A 23,847-nucleotide genomic window follows, 5' to 3' on the forward strand; every position below is an offset into this window, starting at 1 on the left:
CATTCTAAGTTGCATAAATGAACATGAATGCATTATAAATGAACACTAATTGACAATGAACTGTAGTATATTTAAATTAACATTAACCTAGATTAATAAATGTAAAAATGTTAATTGTTAGATCATAATACTTAATGATAATTATGTAATTCTGTTTAATTTAAAATCACTGTAATGCGTGCCAGTGTATAGATGAAAAATATATTAAAAGTATGTGACTGTGAATTTTAATGATTATTTTTAATGGATTTGGAATGCATTAAAATATTAGTAAAATTCATTAATAAGGTATGGAAATACATTAATATGGAACTACATGCATGTTACTAGACCAGGCTTAAAACGTAGTACCCAACAGGGGCGTCTTTGGCCTGAAAAAAGTTGAAGACATCTGGAGAAGAAGAAGTATGTAACATTTCAAAGCTTGCAGCCCCTCAAGGGTGATATTTGCGACAGGATTTCATGCAGTTCTTGCAATGTATGTCTTCTCGGTTTGTCTAATTTTTGACTGAAGGGTCATCTAGGGCTTGACTTTTCCTGACCACATCTGTGAGAACCCGCCTGTAAGCTCAAATGCTGGAATGACGAAGACCTGCAAGCCATTGAGGGTGTTTGTGTGCTGGTTTGCCCATGGTTGTACAGATTAAAGTTAATGGTAGTCAGAGCAAATCCTGCGTCGTGCTGAGGAACCCAGTGCTGGGTCTCTGTGTGTCAGCGATAAGGCAAAGGACATGTGGTATGAAAAAAAAAGAAAAAAAAAGAACGGAAAGGAAAAAAATAGCGTGTTCTGTTCTCCTCTCTAAGTGCCAGACAAAAACAGGGTTCTTCAAAGCCATTATAATGTCTCTCTCCAGACTGACGTATGACACGGCTAAAACAAAAGTGAGTGAAATCTACAACGTTGGAGTATGCGCTTTTCATATTTCAGACTTGATGGTGGAACGAGGGGGAGCTCAGTCAGAACGAAGATGAAAGGAATAAGAGAGAAGAGCTGAGATGAAAGCGCTGATAGGGGCCTGTGGCCCTCATATTCATTGTGACGCCACACTTTTTAGTGTGTGTATGCATGTAAGGGTTGGTTTGAGGAGTGGGGGTTGAGTTAAACAGATGTGTGAACACAACCTGAAGGGAAATGGAGACAGAACCGAAGGTTTGTGTGTGCGTGTGTGTGTTTCTGAGAACATATTGAATTGTGTTTGTGTGTGTGTGCCACAGAAACCCATCTAATTGCAAGACACTTGAAAGATAGAATGACTGAACCTGTCACCTATCACTCCTTATATTTTTTCCACCTTCCTGTAGTCTGTTTCACTTCATTCTCTTCTGATTCCGTAGCACTTCGAATTAACCTATCTCTGTGACGACTTGTGAACACCTAGAGAAAACGCCGTTGAGATCTACTATCAAACAAAACCATGACTTTACTTTTTCAGTGGATAAACTTTATGTGGAAGAAAACTAGTTTTTTTTTTTATATTTTCTGAAGAAAATGTATGTGCCCAAAGCTTAAAAAGGAAAACTGGATGGAAACCTGGTCTCATGGCAAAAACATACATGTGGGAACTTTTCCAAAGGCGCGAAATTCGTACTAATAAGTAGGGTACAACGGGGCTAAAGGCACACCCTTTGTATTCAACATTTATGGAGCAACAGATTTTGTGTGAAAATAAATCATACAAGTTGTTTATTTTGTTTCAAAATCGTATAAATTTGTGAGGTGGCATTTTACCCCACACACGGGGTAAAAGACTCACCAGCATGAGGTAAAAGGCACACAGAATTAATACAAATACTTTAGCTAAAATAATGTTTGTTTGTTTTTTAAATAATGCCTTAAAAAAGTTATTGCTTGTTCAAAACAATCACTTCAGCCAATTTTGTACTACTTTCTGCTTATTTTGATAAATAGAAGAACTAATTTTTTGTTCAATAAATATACTGTCATTAAAATGTTAAAATAAAACATATATTTTAAAATTACAGGAACAAAATCCTTTTAAAATGTAAAGATTCTGAAAGCATTGAAGAAGATCCCATAGTAATTTAATATAGATGTACAGTAGTAACAACAAGTGATATTTTATTATATTACATTATATGATTAATAGCTTGTTTTTAAATAGGGTGGTTTCATTCTAAACATGGTGATTATCTTTAAGATGGATACCCAACATAATATATGATATTTACTATCTGAATCTAAAAATGTCATGTCAATAAATAGAAAAATCAGCCTTCTTTTAAATTCTATGTTAATTATTGTGCCTTTTAGCCACAACAGCAGGTGTGCTTTTTACCCCAAATGCCATGCTTTTACATATTCTTTCATTATTTAAAAACTGTTGCTTTAATTATCTTAAACAAAACTATTAAGAAGACTTTTGTGTCACAATATATTGATTCTCATTTGCTACTTCAAACTACAACATTTTTAAAAACATGAAATATTAGATCACATAAGCACAGAATCGACTTTGCACTGCTGCCCGCAATTGTGTCAAGCATCAGCCAAAATTGCACGTGTATCTTGAAAAGTAGATGTTTTGGAAAGTGCTATGGCACATTTTTAGAGGAAAATAATATGAAAGGCGCCTTTTACCCATGGGCGCCTTTAGCCCCGTTGCACCCTACATATCACTGCAGTTTCCAACAGAAATGGGGCTGTACAATGTACTGTGTAGGGTTGGGGTAGGTGTAGATGATAATAAAACACAATCTAATACATAACTCTAATGCTCTGTGACGTTTTAAAATAATGTATCATCTGCACTACACCTAAACCTACCCAATAGTATGAACAAAACCGATTGTGACATAAAAATGCATTCGCAAGCATGCCATTTTAGCTTGTTTTTCCATCTCTAATCTGTCAGCTCTTCCATCGTGAGTTATGTTTTTCACGAGACTCGTACCCAAAGACTTTGTAGCTCCATAACATTACAGTTGAACCACTGATGTCACATGGACTATTTTAAAGGGGTCATCGGATGCCCATTTTCCACAAGTTCATATATGATTCTTTAGGGTCTTAATGAAAAGTCTATACTATACTTTGGTTAAAAATTCTCAATAGTAGTGTAAAAAACTGCCTTTTACCTTGTCAAAAACAGCTTTACAAAAACTCAACTCATTATAATACATGGTCCCTTTAAATGCAAACGAGCTCTGCTCGCCCTGCCCCTCTCTGGGATTATGAGACGTAATATTTACTTTAGCCGCATTTAGCAGTGTTTAGCCACATTTAGCGGCAAAACTTGCCAACATGCACATTATTAAGAAAGGCCATTCATAAAGATGCATAAAAAAACCTTTAAACTCACTTCTGCTGTAAGTGAAGCTGTATCAGGAACGATTTGCACGAACATAGAGGCATATGTCGATCGGGATCGGCGCTTTCCTTTTAAAAAAACAAAAGTAACATTTTACTCTGCGTCTTCAGTAAATGATGACTGCTACGTTCATTATTACATCCAACAACAGAACACCTCAATCTGAGACATTCTTGTCTGCACCTGAGTCGACACAATAGCGATCGGAGTCTGTTTGAGCTCGGTGAGGGCGGGTCTAAGGTAAGGCGCTCATGTCAATCAACTATTGTGGGAGCGGCCTCTGTCGTGTGCCGTCACAATGACAAGAAGCTGAGAATGACCTGATTTTAAAAAGAGGATATTACTTTTAAAGATTAAAAAAAATACTACTGGGTGGATTGTTATCATTGTAGGGGGGTTGTGTACACAAACTGCCAACACACATTACTGTTCAAACAACATGTAAAAGTTAGTTTTGCATCCGATGACCCCTTTAACAATGTTCTTGCTAGCTTTCTGGGCCTTGAACGTGTCAGTTGCGTTGCTGTCTATGCAGGGTCAGAAAACTTAAGAAGTTCTTACTGGTTTGGAATGACATGAGAGTGAGTAATTAATGACAGAATTTTCATTTTTAGGTGAACTATCCCTTTAAAATTTCACTTGATAGTCTCAATAAGCATCTTACATGGTCATGTTTATACACCATCAATGTGGCTGCTTTCACAGGGCACATTTTTGCATTTTAAAAAATCAGTAGGAAACAAACCGAAGGCACATGTACAGGCGCATTTTCTCCTATACATTACTTGTAATTTGTTTTTATTGTTTACATGTAATGCAAACACTTGAAATGCTCAAAATGCTTATCCTGACCCTAAAGGCTGGAATATTCTACATGACTTTTAAAATCAGAACAGACGTCACTAGACACTGTACATTTGCAATTTTTTTTAATGTTTAGGAAGAAATACTGAGCCTCATACACTGAACAACTGAGGATCACATACTACTTTTAATTCGTTCAGAACACAACAAATTTATGCAGAAACATGAGCCTTGTCACCAGAAGATGCATGATAAATAAAAACAATGTGTTCTAAAAACACCTTTAAAATATCAAACATGTTCAATATACTTGTGTTGTGTAATGTATACAGAGCTGTTTCTGACGAGGTAAAAAAAAAGTAGTTTTTTTACAGGTCCATTAAGGAATTTTAACCAAAGTATGTTATAGACCAGAGGTCTTCAACCCTGTTCCTGGGGACCCACTATCCTGAAGAGGTATACAACCCTAATCAAACACACCTAAAGCGGCCAGTCAAGCTTCTCAGGACTGCTTGAAAATACACAGGCAGGTGTGCTGAAGCAGGTTGGAAATTAACTTTCCAGGAGAGTGGGTCCCCAGGAGCAGGGTTGAAGACCTCTGTTATAGACATTTCATGACCCTATGGAATCATACCAACTTGTAGAAAATGGTTATCCGATGTTCCCTTTAACAAAAGTATATGCCTTAGAAACCAATACTAATTAGTTGTACCAACCTAAGGGATGGTCAAGGGTCAGAGGATGTTCGAAACTTAGCCCATACGTCTATGGATGCTTATAGGATCAACCTTTGATAAAATACTGAAATATGGTAGATTTTATAGTAAATCGTACACCTAGTCAGCGTTGACAGCCCATCTCATAGTGTAGTTGTGCTTCAGCGTTGTGTTGTTTTAAATAAGTTAAGTTAAATGAACCTAAAAAAGTAACATAAATAAATAAAATAAAATATTAGATAAAAACTTGCCTTGCTGTCATCAGAATAAATAAATAAATAAATAAATAATACATCTAAAAAATAAGCATTACACCTGCTTAATATTCTAATTTATAATATTATTAAACTAATATTATAACCTTTATAGTCTGAGCAGTATATACAGATCAAACTTCAAAAGTTGTGCATTTAACTGTTTAGAATTTAACAGGCTGTTAATGGATGCTCGTGCAATAAATAAATAATTTTTTTGGAGCTTTTGCTGACACAACAGAAGGCTTGAGCAGTAATTTAAATCAGCTTTCATTTTTCTGCAGAATAAACTACAATTACAAATACATCTGATTTCCAGAACAGATTGCAGCTTTGAATGATTTTATTTGTGACTGGGCTTGAAAACTTTTTGGGAACCATAAGGCAATAAAAAAACAAAAAAAACAAACAGGGCTTTACTAAAAACATTTGTGGCTTAAGCCCTGGGAGTCCTCCAGCTGCTGCCCATGAAATGCTAAAATAAAACATACTGATGCAATGGTGAATTCTGCACAGGTAAACATCTGTGTGGTGTTGTAATATCTATAGTCATACAGTACAGTAAAAAGTACTGTTAGTTAAAGCGCTTATCAAGAATACAGTCCATTATAAAGTAAAAATTGTGAATTACAGTTCATTAAAAAGCTAGAGTACACGCAAGAAAGGTTACCGAATGATCAGCGGTGGGTTTCAAAGACCATCTAGCACAAATGCTTTTTCTCAGTTAATTAACGTGGTTCCTTTAGCAAGCTTAAGACATCAGGGAGCTTGGCATTAATTACAAATCTACACGTTTTACTTACAAATGCACACAGATAAAGAAACATTTCTGGAAAATCATCTGGGATTTAAAAGATGTTAAAAAGTTCATTTAATTCAAAACCAACCGGGAGCATAGTTTACTTAGCATGTGTCACAGCTTTACAAATCCTTGCAACAGTTACAAACCAGATTAATAATAATTATAATAATTGAATGCAGTGGTTCTTAGCTGGTTTTGTTTCAGGTTCATTACATTTAAATAAATAAATAGCATTGGGATCAATACAAAATTATCCATTTGAAAAATGAAAAAAAAAAAAAAAACATTTGAAATATTTGCAACGGAAAGTAAATGGGGCCAATTTTAGGGTATTTAAAAGCAGAAATGTGAATAGATTTTTATAAAATATCACTTAAAAATAATAATAATAACAATAACAACAACAACAATACCTATTATTATTGTTGTGTAGTTTAAAAAATGGAAATGAAAATTGTAATTAAAACAATTGATGTGTGAAGGTCTCGTCAATTTCACTGTGCTTTTAGGTTTTACAGCTCTACCTTGCCATGGCAACCAAAATTGGTCTATATTTGTGAAAACTGAGATATTACTATTCAACGGTATGATTTTTGTAGTAATCTACATTATGCCACAAGTCGACTGACTTTGAACTGAAAATATTCCTTTAATATTACTATGACTGCAAAGGTCTAACAACATGAAATAGCTCACATTAATTCGCATACAGAAAGACACAGCAAAGAAATGAATATGAAAATGATATTTATTTAAGGGGGGGACATATAAAACAAAAAGTCAAGAAGCATCAGAGGAGAAAGGCAGAGGTCTTTGTGAGGCAGATGAAAGTGAGTCATCAAAGAAAGCGACTCGAGCTATGCCATTCCAGCTCCGTCCCTTCTCTCCTCATTCCCTTCTGTCTTGTTTTAGATATTGGGTGTATTTGTACAACCAGCTCTCTGCAAAACATCAAACAGCGGTGCAAGACAAAGGATGATAGTGATGTTTTAAGTGGTTGGGGGAATGCATGTAAGCACACAGCGCGATTGCGTGTATACGTTTGCGCCTCTGTTTGATTCTGGTGCCGTCGCCTATTCCACAGCATGTAATCAGCTCCATTTAAACAATTTCATCCTAAAAAGACAGCAAACTCGGTTCAGTGGTCTGATGAAAGCGTATTAATAAACTGATTTCTCACCATAATGAGCATGTTTGAAAAAGAAGCATAGATTGCAATTAGAACAGAAATGGACCCAGAAACAAGAGAGCAATTAGGCTGTCTTATTATAATTATCCTCATTATAACCAGCTCATGTAAATTTACTGATTTTTGGTTAAGTACAATTCCATGCAAATGTCAACCTTTCCATTGGATAATGAAGTGTTTACCCAAGGAACGCAACCTCGTTTAGGTCTCCATTTTACTGTATTTATGCTTTCTGACAGACTTTAAAGAAAATTTGAATGTTTATCCCACACACAAGGTGCACAATGATAAACACATAAAACATGATGCCTTCAAAATAGCGATTTAAAGGGTTAGTTCACTCAAAAATGAAAATTCTGTCATTAATTAACCCATAAGACCTTTGTTGCTCTTCAAAAAACAAATTAAGATATTTTGATGAAATCCAAGATTTTTCTAACCCTGCATAGACAGCAACTCAATGTAGCAGAGACTGACGTGAAAGAGAAGAAACTGTTGAATAAAGTCATTATTTTTCATTATTCTCAGTATTCTCATAGCTCCATAACATTATGGTCGAAACAATGTTCTTACTATCTTTCTGAGCCTTGAACATGGTAGTTGCATTGCTGTCTATGCAGGGACAGAGAGCTCTTGGATTTCATTAAAAATATCTTAATTTGTGTTCCGAAGATGAACGAAGGTCTTACAGGTTTGAAACGACATTTGTACTTTATCTTCTCAATAAGAATCTCACATGGTCATGTTTATACACCATCAAATGTAGCCATTTTTACAGGATTCTTGCGTTCGAAAAATATAAATAGGAAACAAACCAAAGGCACATGTACAGGCGCATTTTCTCCTATACACCACTTGTAATTTGTTTTTATTGTTTACATGTGGTGCAAACACTTGAAATGCTTAAAACGCTTATCCTGACTCTATAATCATCTGATTGTTCCTTTGTTTTAAAACTAAAGGCCGGAACATACTTGCTTACAAAATCAGAACAGACGTCACTAGACACTGTACATTTGCCAATGTTTTAAATACTGGGCATCATATACTGAACAACTGAGGATCACATGCTACCAGGCTTTCAATTTGTTCAGAACACAACAAATTTATGCAAATACATGAGCCTCATTGCTAGAAGATCACCTCAAAATATCAAACATGTTCAATATATTTAGAGTACTTAGAACATCTATATTGCACATATGAACCTTAAAGGGATAGTTCAGCCAAAAATGAAAATAACCCCAAGATTTACTCACCCTCAAGCCATCCTAGAAGCATATGACTTTCATCTTTCAGATGAATACAATCAGTGTTGGATTAAAAAATATCCTTGCTCTTCCAAGCTTTATAAAATCAGTGAATGGCTGTTGAGATTTTGAAGTCCATTAAAGTGCATCCATCCATCATAAAACGTACTCCACATGGCTCCAGGAGGTTAATAAAGGCCTTCCAAAGCGAATCGATGCATTTGTGTACAAAAAATATCCATATTTAAAACTTTATAAACCGTAACCTCTGACTTCCACTTACTGTCGTACACGTTTACATGAGAGTGTGTCATTTTAGCAAAAAGCAAAACAAAACACCGGTCACAAATTAGAAGTAAAGGAAGATAGAGAAAAATAAAAGAGCCAAGACATTTTTTAATATAACTCCGACCATATTCGTCTGAAAGAAGAAAGTCATATACACCTAGGATGGCTTGAGGGTAAGTAAATCACAGGATAATTTTCATTTTTGCATGAACTATCTCTTTAAATAAAAGCACTGATTGAGAACACTTCCTGTGTCAACTAATCCTGTCCATATTTCCCTAAAAAACGATAATCACAAGTAATCACAAACCTAATCTTGTCTATGAACACCAAAACTTTCATTTTGCAGGTACTGCTATTATTGGTTTCTGGAAGTCACAGAGTACATACAAACAATAAATGTTCATTTTTGTCCATACTCCAAGTTAATCTCCCTAAAATGAGAAAGAAAATCTACAGCAAGATCTGCAGGGATTTAGAAAAATGCACACAACTGGTTTGCCATAATTAGTACTTTCTCTCAGAAGCTCCATTTCACATTGTGACTGCAAATGTCAAATGTAACACTGGAATTGGCCTTAGAGCTTTCACAAACAGTCTGTAGCAAAACATGCCAAAATATTGCCGGTAATTAAGGCCATCAATTGATGTTCGCTCAACATGCTGAGGATGCAAAACCATGACAGCAACTGACGCAGTTTCCCTCATCTTTCTTTCTTTTCTCTTGTTTCCCATTACTGAAGATTAGCCCTCCCCTTTCCTGCTCCCACTTTTTGATTTTTCCATCTTTTGTCCAAAAAACTGCTTTTGACCCTTTAAGAGTTTGAAAAAAAAAAAAAAGAAAGTGCAGATACGATTTGCGTATAATTTCAGCTTTCCCTTGACTCCTATCTCTGTATTTTTCCTCCTTTTGTCCCATATAATCTTTGGTGCACAAAACACTCACACACATCTCCCATTACACACAGACACACTTTAAACAGAAAGTGAGCACTTCAAATTATCTTTCTGCCCTGCTGTTCTCTATATCTCTACTTTTCTCACTCTCGAATCTCCTTTCTTCTTCCAGCACAAAGCATATCATGTGCTGACGCACAAACTCACCCTGCTGAACGAAGGAGCCGTAGACAAACCACATGGAGTTGTAGAGGGTCGTGGAGGAGACCGAGCCCATCGGCAGTCTGGGAGGGTTTAACCAGTTGAGGAGATACACCAGAGTGCCCACCAGCAGCACTGTGCCGGCTATACAAGCCCACAGAGACAGGTCGAAAGGGGCCAGGCATGCAAACATATCCACCGTCCTCTCCGCCTTCCTCAGCAACACACCGACAGAGTAGTCCATGTAGCGAGTGGTGAAGTCTACCACGCTCTCCCGCTCAGGAGTGATGGTCAGGGCTGACAGACCTACATCTGCTCTCTGCCCAAAAAAAACACACAAAAAAAAAACACACAGAGAACCTACATTTAAAACCAGATCACACAAAGAAAAGATTTATATGTGCAGCACACTCATAGAATAAAACAAGAAAAATGCTGAAGCACTCCAATCTCTAAAAAAAAGAGGCAAATTAGAGCAGAGAAAACACATAACAACAATTATATTAAATAAAATTTCTGTCATTAATTACTTACCCTAATGTCGTTCCAAACCTGTAAGATCTTTGATCTTCAGAACACAAGTTAAGATATTTTTAAATGAAATTTAAGGCCCAGAATGGTAGTAAGGACATTGTTAAAATATCAGAGGTTCAACTGTAATTTTATTAAGCTACAAAAATACTTTTTGTGTGCAAAGAAAACACAAATAACAACTTTATTCAGCAATTTCTTCTCTTACATGTCAGTGTTTGACAGAAAACTCTTGGATTTCATTAAAACTATTTTAATTTGTGTTCTGAAGATGAACAAAGGTCTTACGAGTTTGGAACAACATGAGGGTGAGTAATTATTTACAGAATTAATCATTTTTGGGTGAACTATTCCTAAATGCTTTTAAACATTCACATTTTAATATATACTTTTCAAAATTTATTCAAAGCATTTGATAAAAAGGGATCAAATAAACACTGTGATGTGACAAGTTTGCAGTAAACGCTAAACAAAATGGACGGAACAGAAAAACAAGGTGTTTTTTTGCTACTGTGCCTATGCAGACTTGTGTAAATGCCCTCTTTCAAAGTGAAATTACCTTTTTGCATGAATTAAGACGTTTTTGCAAGTTCGTGTCAGGTAATCTCTCCAGGAAGAATGTTTTGAAATCCCTGAGTTTTGTACATAATAAAACACTTATCACATAATCAAGGACAACTAGACATGAGCACTTTAATATTGCTTCCGATTTGACTTTCAGTAGCAAAAATTGCGCTCTACTTAATCAATTAAAACTGTCTATGACTGAAACCTTCACTGAAGTCTGTTTAAGTAAAATGGTTTAGTAAACAATATATTCTATACTATACTAATTATATATTGAATTATTATAATAAGGTGTAAACTTGATCATAATATATTATTCATTGATTCTATTATATGTATTATTTTGTACTGGTAAATATTGCTTTATGAGCTTAAAAAGTAAAGTACAACGCTTGCAAAATCCTGGATTCAAGGAACAAACTGATAAAATGTACACCTTGATCCACTGCAAGTTGTTTTGGATAAAATAAAATTACTCCTTCTGTTTATATGGAGAAACACAGTATAACAAAACATCAATCTTCATTATACGTGGAAACAAACATATTGAATTGTAAAAATTTATTTCCATTTGCCATCTCACCTTCACAAAGAAATCAGCTTAATGATAAACGATCATTTCCATTATGCTCAATCAGTAAACGTGCAAATACGCAGCACTCCTCATTGTCCCCAATCACAATGTAAATAAATAAAAATATCCACATCTTCCTCCAGTGAATACTGAGGCAACGCTGTCTGCTGCCAAAACCATAATGGTTTCTAATGCTTTTAAATGCTAAACAACATCTAATTTGTGTTTTTCTTTCTGTTTTGGCAGTTCTGGAAATTATTGTGACTAGGTGCGCACCGCAGCGGTGAGACTAGACGAGACCTCTGCAGGCTGAGCGAGTTCCTGTCAAGAGACATTACCATCGGCAGAACAAAGGAATGTCATTATCATAGGGCGAGAGCTAGTGTCACCTGTCTGACTCCCATTAACCCGGCTGGCCACCTTCAGAGATCAGGGTCCCCCACAGGACCTCTGTGTTTGAGTAGGGTTAGAGAAGCATCCGGCACCAGGATCACTTCACAAATGTTAATCCACACAACAAGTGCCACTCTGAATGTCTCGACCTAAAAACTTGGTAGTACCAGATTGCCTGCTTTATAACAAGAGCCTAACAAACTACACTTTCAGAATAGAAAATAATGAGAACTGGATAGACTGGCTTTATGTAAGTAGTACACCTGACACAAATGTACTGAACTAACTTTTTTGTTTTTGTTGAATTATGATATTTTTAAGATAAAATAGTTTGAAAATAGATACAATTTGACACAATTAAACCTCAAAACTCTTCCCCTAGTTCAAAAAGAGCATTTATTGAACTACGCTGCAATATGCTTTGATTTAGTTCTTTTTCTGTCAGTTTAGTAATAGTACTTTAGTAGTTCATTCAATAGCAAACGATACAAAGAGTTACTGTATTGTAATGCAGAGCCATCATTTGAGGAACAAATAGACATAAAATCCATAATACCTGTGATTTATATAATGCTAACTGCATTATGATTATGATTACTCGAAATGCAAGCTATGTATTGATTTGTTTTTGTGATACTTGGTGATTTTGCCTATTGTACCAAGTCAATTGCAAATATGCTGTAATATCTAAAAAAAGACCTTTTGATGAGTTGTCGGGAGAGTGCTAAAAGCTTTAAAAAATTCACCACTTTTGTGAAAATAGTAGCAAAAAAAGTCAAGTGCTAGCTTTATAAAACACCTAAATGCAAATTAAAACAGTTCAACATTTTCATTTCTTTATATATATATATATATATATATATATATATATATATATATATATATACATGAGCTTAGCTGACAGGATTTTAGACACCCAACAATGGCTTTAAACACATATTGATGATTTTGTAAATCAATCAATTGTGCAGGAAGAAAAAAAAATCATGTACATCAAGTAAGTGTTATGTCCTGATGTCATTTTACGCCACCTCGCACACACATAATTAACTCACAGCTGACTAAACCTGCTAATTTCATGGTCTGTCAAGTAAAAAATGCTTAGAAAAGCAGAAATGGTTATAGATGCTGTGAAAATAACCTACTGTATGGGTATACAGATTGATAATGATATTCCAAGCTCGGCACAAAAGGACATCGTTTTCTATTTTAATACATTCTAAAATATAATTTATTCCTTCAATGATAAAGCATTTTTATGAACACATTTTTTTCTTTTTGTAACCATGTAAACTGCACTGTCACTTCAGTCATCAATTCATTGCATACTTGCTGAATAAAAACATTAACTTCTTAATTATTTGTTCTAAATGACCCCAAACATCTGTAAAGTAAATAAACTTTTTCCCCCCTCTGAAATACCCTGGACTTTTGTATTTTTTATTTTTTTTTTCTCAATATTTGAACACAAAGCAAACAAAAAATCTAAAACTCTTTTGCAGAAACACCGAACTGCAATAAAACATCAAAGGTCTTGTGTATCATGAAAGCACACAGATGTGAAGTTGCTGGAAAACAATTTGTCAACAGAGACCATGACAATGGGATTAGTGCTCCTTAATATTTTCCTTGCGTTTTAGTCTATCTCTCTGGAAATGAAGATAAGCAGCAGTACACTGTGGCTCATGTTTCCGTTCCTCTGACCAAACAGTAGGGATGGAGGTGTGTCGCAGAACTGAAAAAGCTGTGGAATGGAAAGCAGCGGGAGGTTTGGAGTAATGGCCCTGAAAATGTGTTTGTGACCTCTCACTGGTGTGAGATTTGCCTTTTGTTTATCTGCCAACGGACAACATTTCAGTATGAGGTTTTCCCACATTCACATGTAAGAAATCTGCGTTCTTCTTTATCAAAGTAGTGCAGACTGTTTGGGAATACCAGGGAAATTGAAAAGCCCAAGATAGTTTGAGAAAGCCAATGGAAAGCACATAAGTCTGCAGCATTCAGCCAGACTGTATTATGTTAGTGAAATCAAAGGCAGTGCTGACTGAGCTAAAATAATTCTGCATCATTAAAATAGTTTGAAACGGTTCTTCCAGCTTTAAATAAGTATTAACACTTAAAATATAGTCTTTTGCATATATAATATGTGGACGTTTTTAATCTACTAAAAAGTAAGTTTGTCTAATGAGATTGTAAGGGTATATGCTAGATTTTTTTTTTCAGAGACAGACAGACAGACAGACAGACAGACAGACAGACAGACAGACAGACAGACAGACAGATGATAGATAGACAGACAGACAGACAGACAGACAGACAGCCAGATAGATGATAGACAGACAGACAGACAGACAGACAGACAGACAGACAGACAGACAGACAGACAGACAGACAGCCAGATAGATGACAGACAGACAGACAGACAGACAGACAGACAGACAGACAGACAGACAGACAGACAGACAGCCAGATAGATGATAGACAGACAGACAGACAGACAGACAGACAGACAGACAGACAGACAGACAGACAGACAGACAGACAGACAGACAGACAGACAGACAGATAGATAGATAGATAGATAGATAGATAGATAGATAGATAGATAGATAGATAGATAGATAGATAGATAGATAGACAGACAATTAATTTCCCAGAATGCAAAGACATTTTTCTTCTGTCATTCCAATCCAACTTCCTGAGGGCGTAGCTAAATTCGATTTAAAATTATACATGTTGCACATCCCTGATAAACACTATGTCTTACCTTAAAAACCAGTTCCCCCATAAGACCATTCCAGGTCCCATCAGCCTGCTGACTGCCATATTTGTGATCCGGAGCCACGTAGATCTCATATTTGAAACCCAGGTAGTTGGCCAGAGCATCCAGTACATCGATTGAGAACCCTTGGTACTTCTTAGGTTTCCCAAGCACATTTTCAGAGACCATCACAAATGGCTCTTCCTGGAAAGAGCAATAAGAGTGAAATCATTATATCAGCTTATAAAGGGACTAAATCATTGAGCTAAAAGCAACAAAAACAGTCACAGAGGATTAAAAAACACACACACACACACACACACACACACACACACACACACACACACACACACAAACAGTCCGACTGGTAATGCCTATGGACACTGAGGTAACTGAGGGCACCGGTTTTAGAGTCAGCAGGGTATCATAAATAGTCTACTGAGAACACAGCTTGACGTTCATGATTCTGAGGGTGGCAGATCCGTCCCTGGAGCTGACACAAGTGTTTACCTGAAGCAGACGCATAAGCTCCTACAGCGGCTTAGCTAATGCTCATAATTTGATTTTATTTTCAGCAGGAGGCAATGCTGCTGTATATGGGCTGAAGCTTAATGTCACTTGGCTTTAACCTCCTCTTATGAGCTGTGGCATAATTCGGAGAAAAAAAGTCAGAGGGGAATTAGTGCCACGTCATATCCAATCAAGAGCAATGTGAGGAAAGTAAATATGTAGAGCTTTGTTTTTAGGGTGGTTGAGTGAATGCTTATAAAGAATATCTGAGCTGACCTCACAAAGACTAACTGTCACACCAGGACAAGATTGGCCTTAACAGCACTTCTTCAGTAGTGAAATTATTAGCATTTCAACATTACCATACTAAAAGTAGCGAAATTAGAGTTTCTCAGGACATTTGCATGGTTCACTTCAAACGGTTCAGTTCATAATTTCTTGGAATGAAAATGAAGGAAATATATTCTGAAATAATAACAAAAATGTCAAATCCAATAGAAAAGGGGTTTGAACAAACCATTTTCTCTCAGATATAAAGATCCACATTTATCAAAACACTACTTAACTTGATGGTGCTTGTCAGTCATACATTATTCATTGTGGGTTCTGACTGACTCATAAGATCCCTAATGCTCAATTAGGGATTTAAGGTTTTACTGTGCTCACATCAAAGAAATTAAGTCTTTAGGAAAAGGATTTTAACTGAAAAATATATAACCCGGATTCACACTCATCATACAAGCATTAGCTCTGGCTATGGCTGAAGAAACGGTTCTTCTGAAGCAGTGAGACCGGCCGCCATTTGAATTGATTAGTCGTTCTCCGCCGATAAAGACGAGCAGAGTCTCCATGGAGCTCCAAAACCAGCTTGGCAGACTATTGTGGAGGTGGATATGATGCGATTTGGATTTAGTCTGAGCCTTGGGCCTACTGGTGTTTCATAAAAGGTCTACAAACATTGTGATACACTGCCAAACTGGCTCTGGAGAGTTTCTGAAGGTCAAACAGAGAAAATGCTTTTTATAAAGAGGAAGTTTAGAAAGGGGCTCTGTGTGAGCAATGGAACATTCTTAGTAATGCTGACAACTGCATGTTGGACAGAAATGTGAAAAAGACTCAAGGACAAGCAAGTTACCAAAACTATGGAAGCGTGGCAGAGATGTAAGTACAATTGCACTATACTTTCACAACCCTTTCAGTTGAACTTGTATAAATTCTGTAATTAATTACTCAACCTCATGTTGTTCCAAGCCTATAAAACCTTTGTTCATCTTCAGAACAGAAATTAAGATATTTTTGATTAAATCCGAGAGCTTTTTGACACTGCATAGATGGCAATGCAACTGACATGTTCAAGGCCCAAAAGGTAGTAAGGACATCATTAAAATAGTCCATGGGACATCAGTGGCTCAACTGTAATTTTATGAAGCTACGAGAATACTTTCTGAGCACAAAGAAAACAAAAGTAACAACTTTATTCAACAATTCTTCTCTTCTATGTCAGTCTAAACAATGCATCAGAAGTCGTGGTACTCTGGTGACTGCCTTTCCTTACTACCTTTCTGGGTCTTGAACCTGGTAGTTGCATTTCTGTCTGTGCGGGGTTAGAAAACTCTTGGATTTCATCAGAAATATCTTGGTTTGGAACACAATGAGGGTAATTAATGACTATCCCTTTAAGTTGGCTGGATTTTAGGAAAGTCATGAGACTCCTAAAAGAAGACCACTTGAGGGCCACAACTAGGTTCTGAAGAGTAATGAAAGAAACTTAACACTCAAAATTACAAAGGGAAGACGTCTTTAGAACCAGATTAAAGTATCACAGTGGGCACATGTGGTTCGTCTAGCAGTCTTGATCAAAACCAAAAAGACCAAAGGTAACCTCACTTCTTATTTTTCTCAACACACACTCTCAAAATGTAACTCTCAATAGCCACAATCATTCAACATATCACAGTCATTTATTCTACATTTTTTGTTCAAGATTCAAGATTTTACTCTCATATTTAAGCTCTTCACATCTTAAAAACTACAAAGAATCAGCCTATTCTGGGCTGTACATTCCAAACTGAACCAGAAGAAGATGACAAATAACACACACAAACATACACATATTTACTTAGCTATCTAATGGGGACATTACATAGACTTCTATAGATTTATATACAGATGGTTATGCATTTTCTAACCTAGACCTACATAGTGTTGTCAAAAGTATTGACCGCAATACCGGTCGATACTGAAATGTATAACATTTGAGCAGATTCTTAAACACAGCTGATTGGCTATAGTATTCACACACTCAAATGTGTCCCCAAAATATGGTTAAGTATACACACACATACTGGGTTCCCATGTTTTATGGGGACATTCCATATTCATAATGGTTTTTATACTGTACAAACTGTATTTTCTATCCCCTTTGCCTAACCCTACCTCTAAACCTACCCCTCACAGAAACTTCAAAACCAACAAAAACATGATTTATGGTTTCCTGATGGGGACCAATGTTGGTGAGGTTAGGAAATGTGGTTAGGAGCTGGTACTGAGCAGGAGATAGTTGCTCAACCAGCCTAGGATCTTGATGACCAGCCTAGATGACCAGTTTAAACCAGCTCATGACTAGCTAAGGACTAACTAAAGACCAGCTTAAACCAGCTGCCATGGTTCAAAGCCTACCTAACCAGGATATGCTGTTTTTTTGTCAACGGGGATTCCCGAACAACAAAAACACCACCAAAACTCACACACACACACACACACAAAGTTAAATTAAACAGAGACATTTAATAGGTCTCATGTCATTTCAAACTTGTATGACGTTAGCATTTAAATGGAACACAAAAGGAGGAATTTTAAAGAAATGAAACACTCCTTTTTATAGAACTACTGTTCATGCCAACTTTGAAAACTCCAAAAGGGCAAAAAACTTCACGGTCTTCTGAAGCCATATAATCTGTGTGAGGAACAGGTCCTTATTTCGTGGAAAAACCTCCCTGCCCTTATCAGCGAATAAAGGCTTATATATTTTAGTCTAAATGCAAAATAAAGAAATAAAAAAGCAAAAATAAATGACATTTGGCATTTCTACAGAAAAAAATGACAGTTTGGAACAGAAATGGATCAAAAGCTTACATTTTAAAAAAACTTATTTTGTAAAATATATTCAACTAGAAAGCAGTTATTTTAAATAGTAAAAATATTTCACAATACTGCTTTTGAGAACAGACTTGGTGAGAAGAGACTTCCAAAAACTAGTATAGTTGAATTCCTAGTTTACAGAAAATCACAAACTAGAAGCTTTTGTTGAACTTCATGAGAAGCTCAACTCAGCAAAGAGCTTTCACAGGCCTGAATAGCTGTATTCAACACACAGCTGCTACCTAAAGGCCAATGACCAACCATCATGTAAACGGCAAACATCTCCTTCCAGAGTCTCCGTGAACACCGCTCACGAATCTTCGCGATCCAATACCACACTAGCGTGGCACCGGCGGCCCAGTGAAAATAATAGCCCGCTGTTTATTTTTCATATTCTCTTAAACAAATCCCTATTGATGTCTGAAGTGTTTCTGGGAATATGTCAGGCAGATTTATCATGGAAGGAGCGTTATTGACTGCATGCAGCCTGCACATTAAGCCAGCGCTTTCTAATCCTCACCAGACCCCCCTCGCTCAATAAGCTATTAGAGGAAGTGAGGATATGCATGCCAACTCGCACTATAGCCAAGAGGTGCCATCTATCAGATTTCCCTCTGAGGGGCCTGTGCGAGACCCCTGCCGGATTCTCCCGGCCCAATTGGCCATCAGCACGATCTGAAGAATATCCTAGCACTTAGACTGGGGGCAAACACACGGTGACAATGACCCTTTTAACAGGATTCCTCCAGTGTCGTTTTTTATCTACATTGAGATGTAGTCTTGCTCTTATTGAGCCGGCCCAGAAGGGGTACGGCTTCCCACACCAGTGTTCAACCCATGTTGCATCGATTCCCTCTCTCATTATACGGCCATCCCTTCCACACAACTACACATGCAGTGATTCAAATTCACACGCATCTTGTGGACAATCTTTGCCGCTTCTATGAAAATCGATAGCAGGCATGGATCAGGTGATGCATGTTGCTAACATTAACATCATTCTGTAAGTATTGTTGCTGCGTGTATGCATGTGAATCGATAAGGTGACGCTATTTGTTGCACATCCAAAATTGCTGACAATTTACTCACTCTCAGGCTATTCAAGAAAGAAGAGTTTGTTTGTTTATTGAAACAGATTTGGAGAAATTTAGCATTAAATTACTTGCTCACCAACGGATCCTCTGCAGTAAATGGGTGCCGTCAGAATGAGAGTCTAAACAGCTGATAAAAACCTCACAGTAATTTACAAGTAATCCATCTTGCAGTGTTTGTAAATGCATTTATTAAGACAGGACTTTTCCACTACAAAAAGCATTATTCTGGAATATGAACTTAGGTTTTAACCATGGTTTACTTACATGTGGTATTTTTATCAGATGTTGGGACTTCACGGCAGAGGATCCATTGGTGAGCAAGTCATGTACTACTTAATTTTTCTAAATCTGTTCCAATAAAGAAACAAACTCATCTACAGTTGAGATCAAAAGTTTACATACACCTTGCAGAATCTAAAAAATGTTATTTATTTTAGCAAAATAAGAGGGATCATACAAAATGCATGCTTTTTTTTTTTAAATTTAGTACTGATCTGAATATGATATTTAACATAAAAGATGTATATCATCCACAAGAGAAAATAAAAGTTTAAATTATAAAAATGCCCGTGTTCAAAAGTTTGCATAAGCTTGATTCTTAATATTGTGTTGTTACCTGAATGACCCACAGCTGTTTTTTTTTTTTTGTGATATTTGTTAATGACTCCCTTGTTTGTCCTAAACAGTTAAACTGCCTGCTGTTCTTCAGAAAAAAAATCCTTAAGATCCGACAAATTCTTTGGTTTTTCAGAATTTGTGTGTATTTGAACCCTTTCCAACAATGACTGCATGGTTTTGAGATCCATCTTTTCACACTGAGGGACTCATATGCAACTATTACAGATGGTTCAAATGCTCAGAGATGCTTTAGAAGGAAACACAATGCATTAAGAGCTGGGGATGAAAACTTTTGAATTTTGAAGATCAGGGTAAATTGAACTTATTTCGTCTTCTGGGAAACATGTAAGTATCTTCTGTAGCTTCTGAGGGCAGTACACTAAATGAAAAAAATATGATATTTAGGCAAAATAAGAAACATTTACACATCTTCATTCTGTTCAAACATTTATACTCCCCTGGCTCTTAATGCATCATTTTTTTTACATACGAGTCCCTTTGTTGTCCTAAAGATGGAAAAATCATCATCTCAAAATCATACAGTCATTGTTGGAAGGGTTCAAATACACAAAAATGCTGAAAAACCAAAGAATTTGTTGGATTTTTCTGAAGAAAAGCAGGCAGTTTAACTGTTCAGGACAAACAAGGGACTCATTTTTATAAATTATTATTATTATTTTCTCTTGTGGACTATATGTAAATGTGTTTTATGTGAAAAAGCTTATTCAGGTCAGTACTAAATAAAAACTAAAATGCATTTTGGTAAAATAATTAACATTTTGCAAGGTCTTGATGGCCTGAGGGTGAGTACATTTAAGCAGATTTTCATTTTTGGGTAAACAATTCCATTAAAATATTAAAAACTACATAAAACGTCTACATTTAGTGAATTTAGCATTTCTATTTTTTTGCAAAATGTGTTTTCATATTGGTAGCATAAAGCCAAGCATTTATACATTATGTAAATGTCCTGATATCATGATAAGGAAAACAAAAAATCTAATTAAGATCATGATATACTGCTTAATATTTTTTCGGTAACACTTTATTTTAAGGATCAGGAATTAGACAGTAATTAATGCCTAATAACTGCATTTGTAAATGACTAGTTATGGACTTGTATGCCATTACAAGCTATATATAAGGCCTTTATTGGCTGTTGTCTTATGTTGGTCTTATAGACCCTTTATATTTGTTTCTGTCCAAAGCAGTGTACTAATTAACTAAACATAAAACAAACTAATAGCTTGTATTTGCAAATTACAAACTTTATAAGTTCTTAGTACACTATGCGAATGTGTAGCTTATAAGTATGAAATAAATATAGAATAGGACTTTCATCAGACATTTAAATTAGCTGAAAAACAGTTACACAAAAGCAGTCTTCTAGCAGTTGTTCCATACTAATAAATGATTAATAAACAAAATATTCCCCATTCCCTTAATTTATTAACAGCTAACAAGCACATTTCTCACTAATAAATGCTGTATTACTTCAGATTATGTTCCCTATTCTAAAGTAGAAAAGACACATGAAAGATTGCAGTGAAGAATTTATTGTTTGATGGTTCAACAAGAGAACAAACTACAGATGAGACACATCTGCAAACTTTCATGTCGCTTTTCTACTTTAGAATGGGGAACATGATCTGAAGTAATACTGAATGTATTAGTGAGAAATTTGCTTGTTAGCTATTAATAAATTCAGGGAATGGGGAATATTTAGTTTTTAAATCATTTGTTAGTATGGAACAACTGCTAGAAAGACTGTGCTTTTGTGTAAAAGTGTTTTTCTGTTAATTGAAATGTCTGTGATGAAATGCCTATTCTATATTTATTTTATACTTATAAGCTACACATTCACATAGTGTATTGAGAACTTATAAAGTGTGTAATTCACACAATACAAGCCATTAGTTTGTTTTATGTTTAGCTAATTAATACACTGTAAGGACGGAAACAAGTATAAAGGGTCTATAAGACAAAAATAAGACAGCAACCAATAAAGGCCTTATAAATAGCTTGTAATGGCATACAAGTCCATAACTAGTCACTTACAAATGCAGTTATTAGTCATTAATTACTGTCTAATTCCTGATCCTTAAAATAAAGTGTTACCATTTTTTCCTAGAGAAAAAAAACACTATCTGAAAACCTGCCAAATCAACTCTTACGGTTCAGGAACATAGAACAGGAAATTATATCATACAGAGGATCCCTGTAGGCTCCTGTCAAGATCAATAAATCTCTTTAAACATATTTTAAAACTAAAAAAAAGATCATGTAAACTTTTAATGACAATGCTAGTTTAGGTTGTAAAATCTTGTGCTATTACCAAAGAACACAATGATGTTTATGAATTAGTAATTTACACTATTTATTACAAAATGTTTGTTTGTCTATTTGAGTATATATGTATTCATTAATAATTCATATTAATTCATATACTGAATTAAAAATTCATATAACTTGACTATTACTATACTACTCAGTCTTCTTCCATCTTCTACAGACATTTTTAAGACTCTCTCATGCATGCGACTATGATCCACTGGTGAGTGAATCAAAAACATGTGTCATGGTGCATTGAGACTGCAAGGTTTCACGGCAGATGTGTGTGTGTATTCGCCGTCAGTTTTAGTGTTTGGAACAGCACCAGCATTTCTTAGACTGGTGAAGAGCTGTCAGAGCTGGCACGTCGCGTATCCTGACATGCCTGCCACTGGGGCGGCTGGGAGCAGCGGGGAGTTTAAGTTGCAAGGAGCCGGCGGGCCGCTACCAACTAGTTGTAAGACCGAAGGGAGCGCTCCATCAGCCACCAGCAGGGAGCGTGCACCTTCCCCATCCACCTGAAGGTTTACTTTACAAACGACAACATATCCCATGGTTCCAAGCTCCCCGTCTCCCTAACCATATGTCTCACCACAAGGCTCTATGGTACTGCACTGGCAGTCTATCTTTTCTCATTTTTGTTCGATTCATCCTGATTTTAATACAATGTTTGAACTAGAAATTACAATTTTGCACTCTAAGACATCACAGCTTCAATTAGTCTCTATGGAAAGAAGATAAATTAATGCCCGGCTGGAAAAACTGTGAACAGCAAATAAAAGTCGACATCCTATTATCCCAGGGTCTTTGAGCAGAACATTCTGTGCCAGTGTTACGGATAAGACAAGTTGTGTTTTATTCTTAATAGATAGTGAATACTGATACGCTTCCAAAGCACATTGGCCTATAACGTGTTAAGCACTGATTTCAGTGTCTTCCATGTTTAAGAACTTTAAGAACTGTCAATTAAGTACCATGAACAGTTCATACTTAAATTTGATATTGGCCACATTATAAAAAAAGGATCTGAGCAATAAATAGGGTCCTATGATTTCTGCGATGCAGAAAAAAGCAGATGGAATTGTGAAATCCACTCAGAAAAATGGAATTTACAGTATAACACAGAATGTCACGGAATTTGCCAATTTTTGGATGAATAGATTAAAAGTAAGTCAGTACACTTACATCAAAACGTGATATGGACTAGTGTCTGTGAATACTAAGCCGCAAAAATGCTGCTTAAATATGAATGTGAACATCTCTGTGGGAATGAATGGCGCAGATGCTTTCAGCCTTCCGCTGCTTTAATATTCATAAGTAGATGAACACATAAACATAATCTCTAGAACTGCTCTGAGTTATTTCATGAGCATTTTACTGTTTCTATTGTCATATCATATACAAACAGAAACTTAAAGGTCTTCACAGCAACCCGTCAAAATAAAAGTTTGTTTTAACTTGAAGAAACTGTGACAGAAATATGATAGTGATAGTACTACTACATAATTATAAAAACATTATTTTTAAGGAATATTGGTCAGAATTGATTTACCAGGTTTACTAGTGTTTCTGAAAACAAAGAGAAAGAAATAAAATA

At 35.9% G+C, this 23,847-nt stretch overlaps 1 protein-coding gene across 1 annotated transcript in view; it reads right to left on the reverse strand.

Moving 5' to 3' along the window:
* grid2 (glutamate receptor, ionotropic, delta 2) overlaps positions 1–23,847 on the reverse strand; it is a 640,517-nt gene that overhangs the window by 169,388 nt on the left and 447,282 nt on the right. Inside the window, exons 10-11 of the mRNA XM_073819480.1 lie at positions 14,563–14,760; positions 9,737–10,049 (exon numbers count right to left, since the gene is read on the reverse strand). Of these exons, the coding sequence (XP_073675581.1) occupies positions 9,737–10,049; positions 14,563–14,760 (511 nt within the window). The remainder of the gene's footprint in view (positions 1–9,736; positions 10,050–14,562; positions 14,761–23,847) is intronic.

Source organism: Garra rufa, chromosome 15 (genome assembly GCF_049309525.1).
Source record: "Garra rufa chromosome 15, GarRuf1.0, whole genome shotgun sequence".
Taxonomy (NCBI): domain Eukaryota; kingdom Metazoa; phylum Chordata; class Actinopteri; order Cypriniformes; family Cyprinidae; genus Garra; species Garra rufa.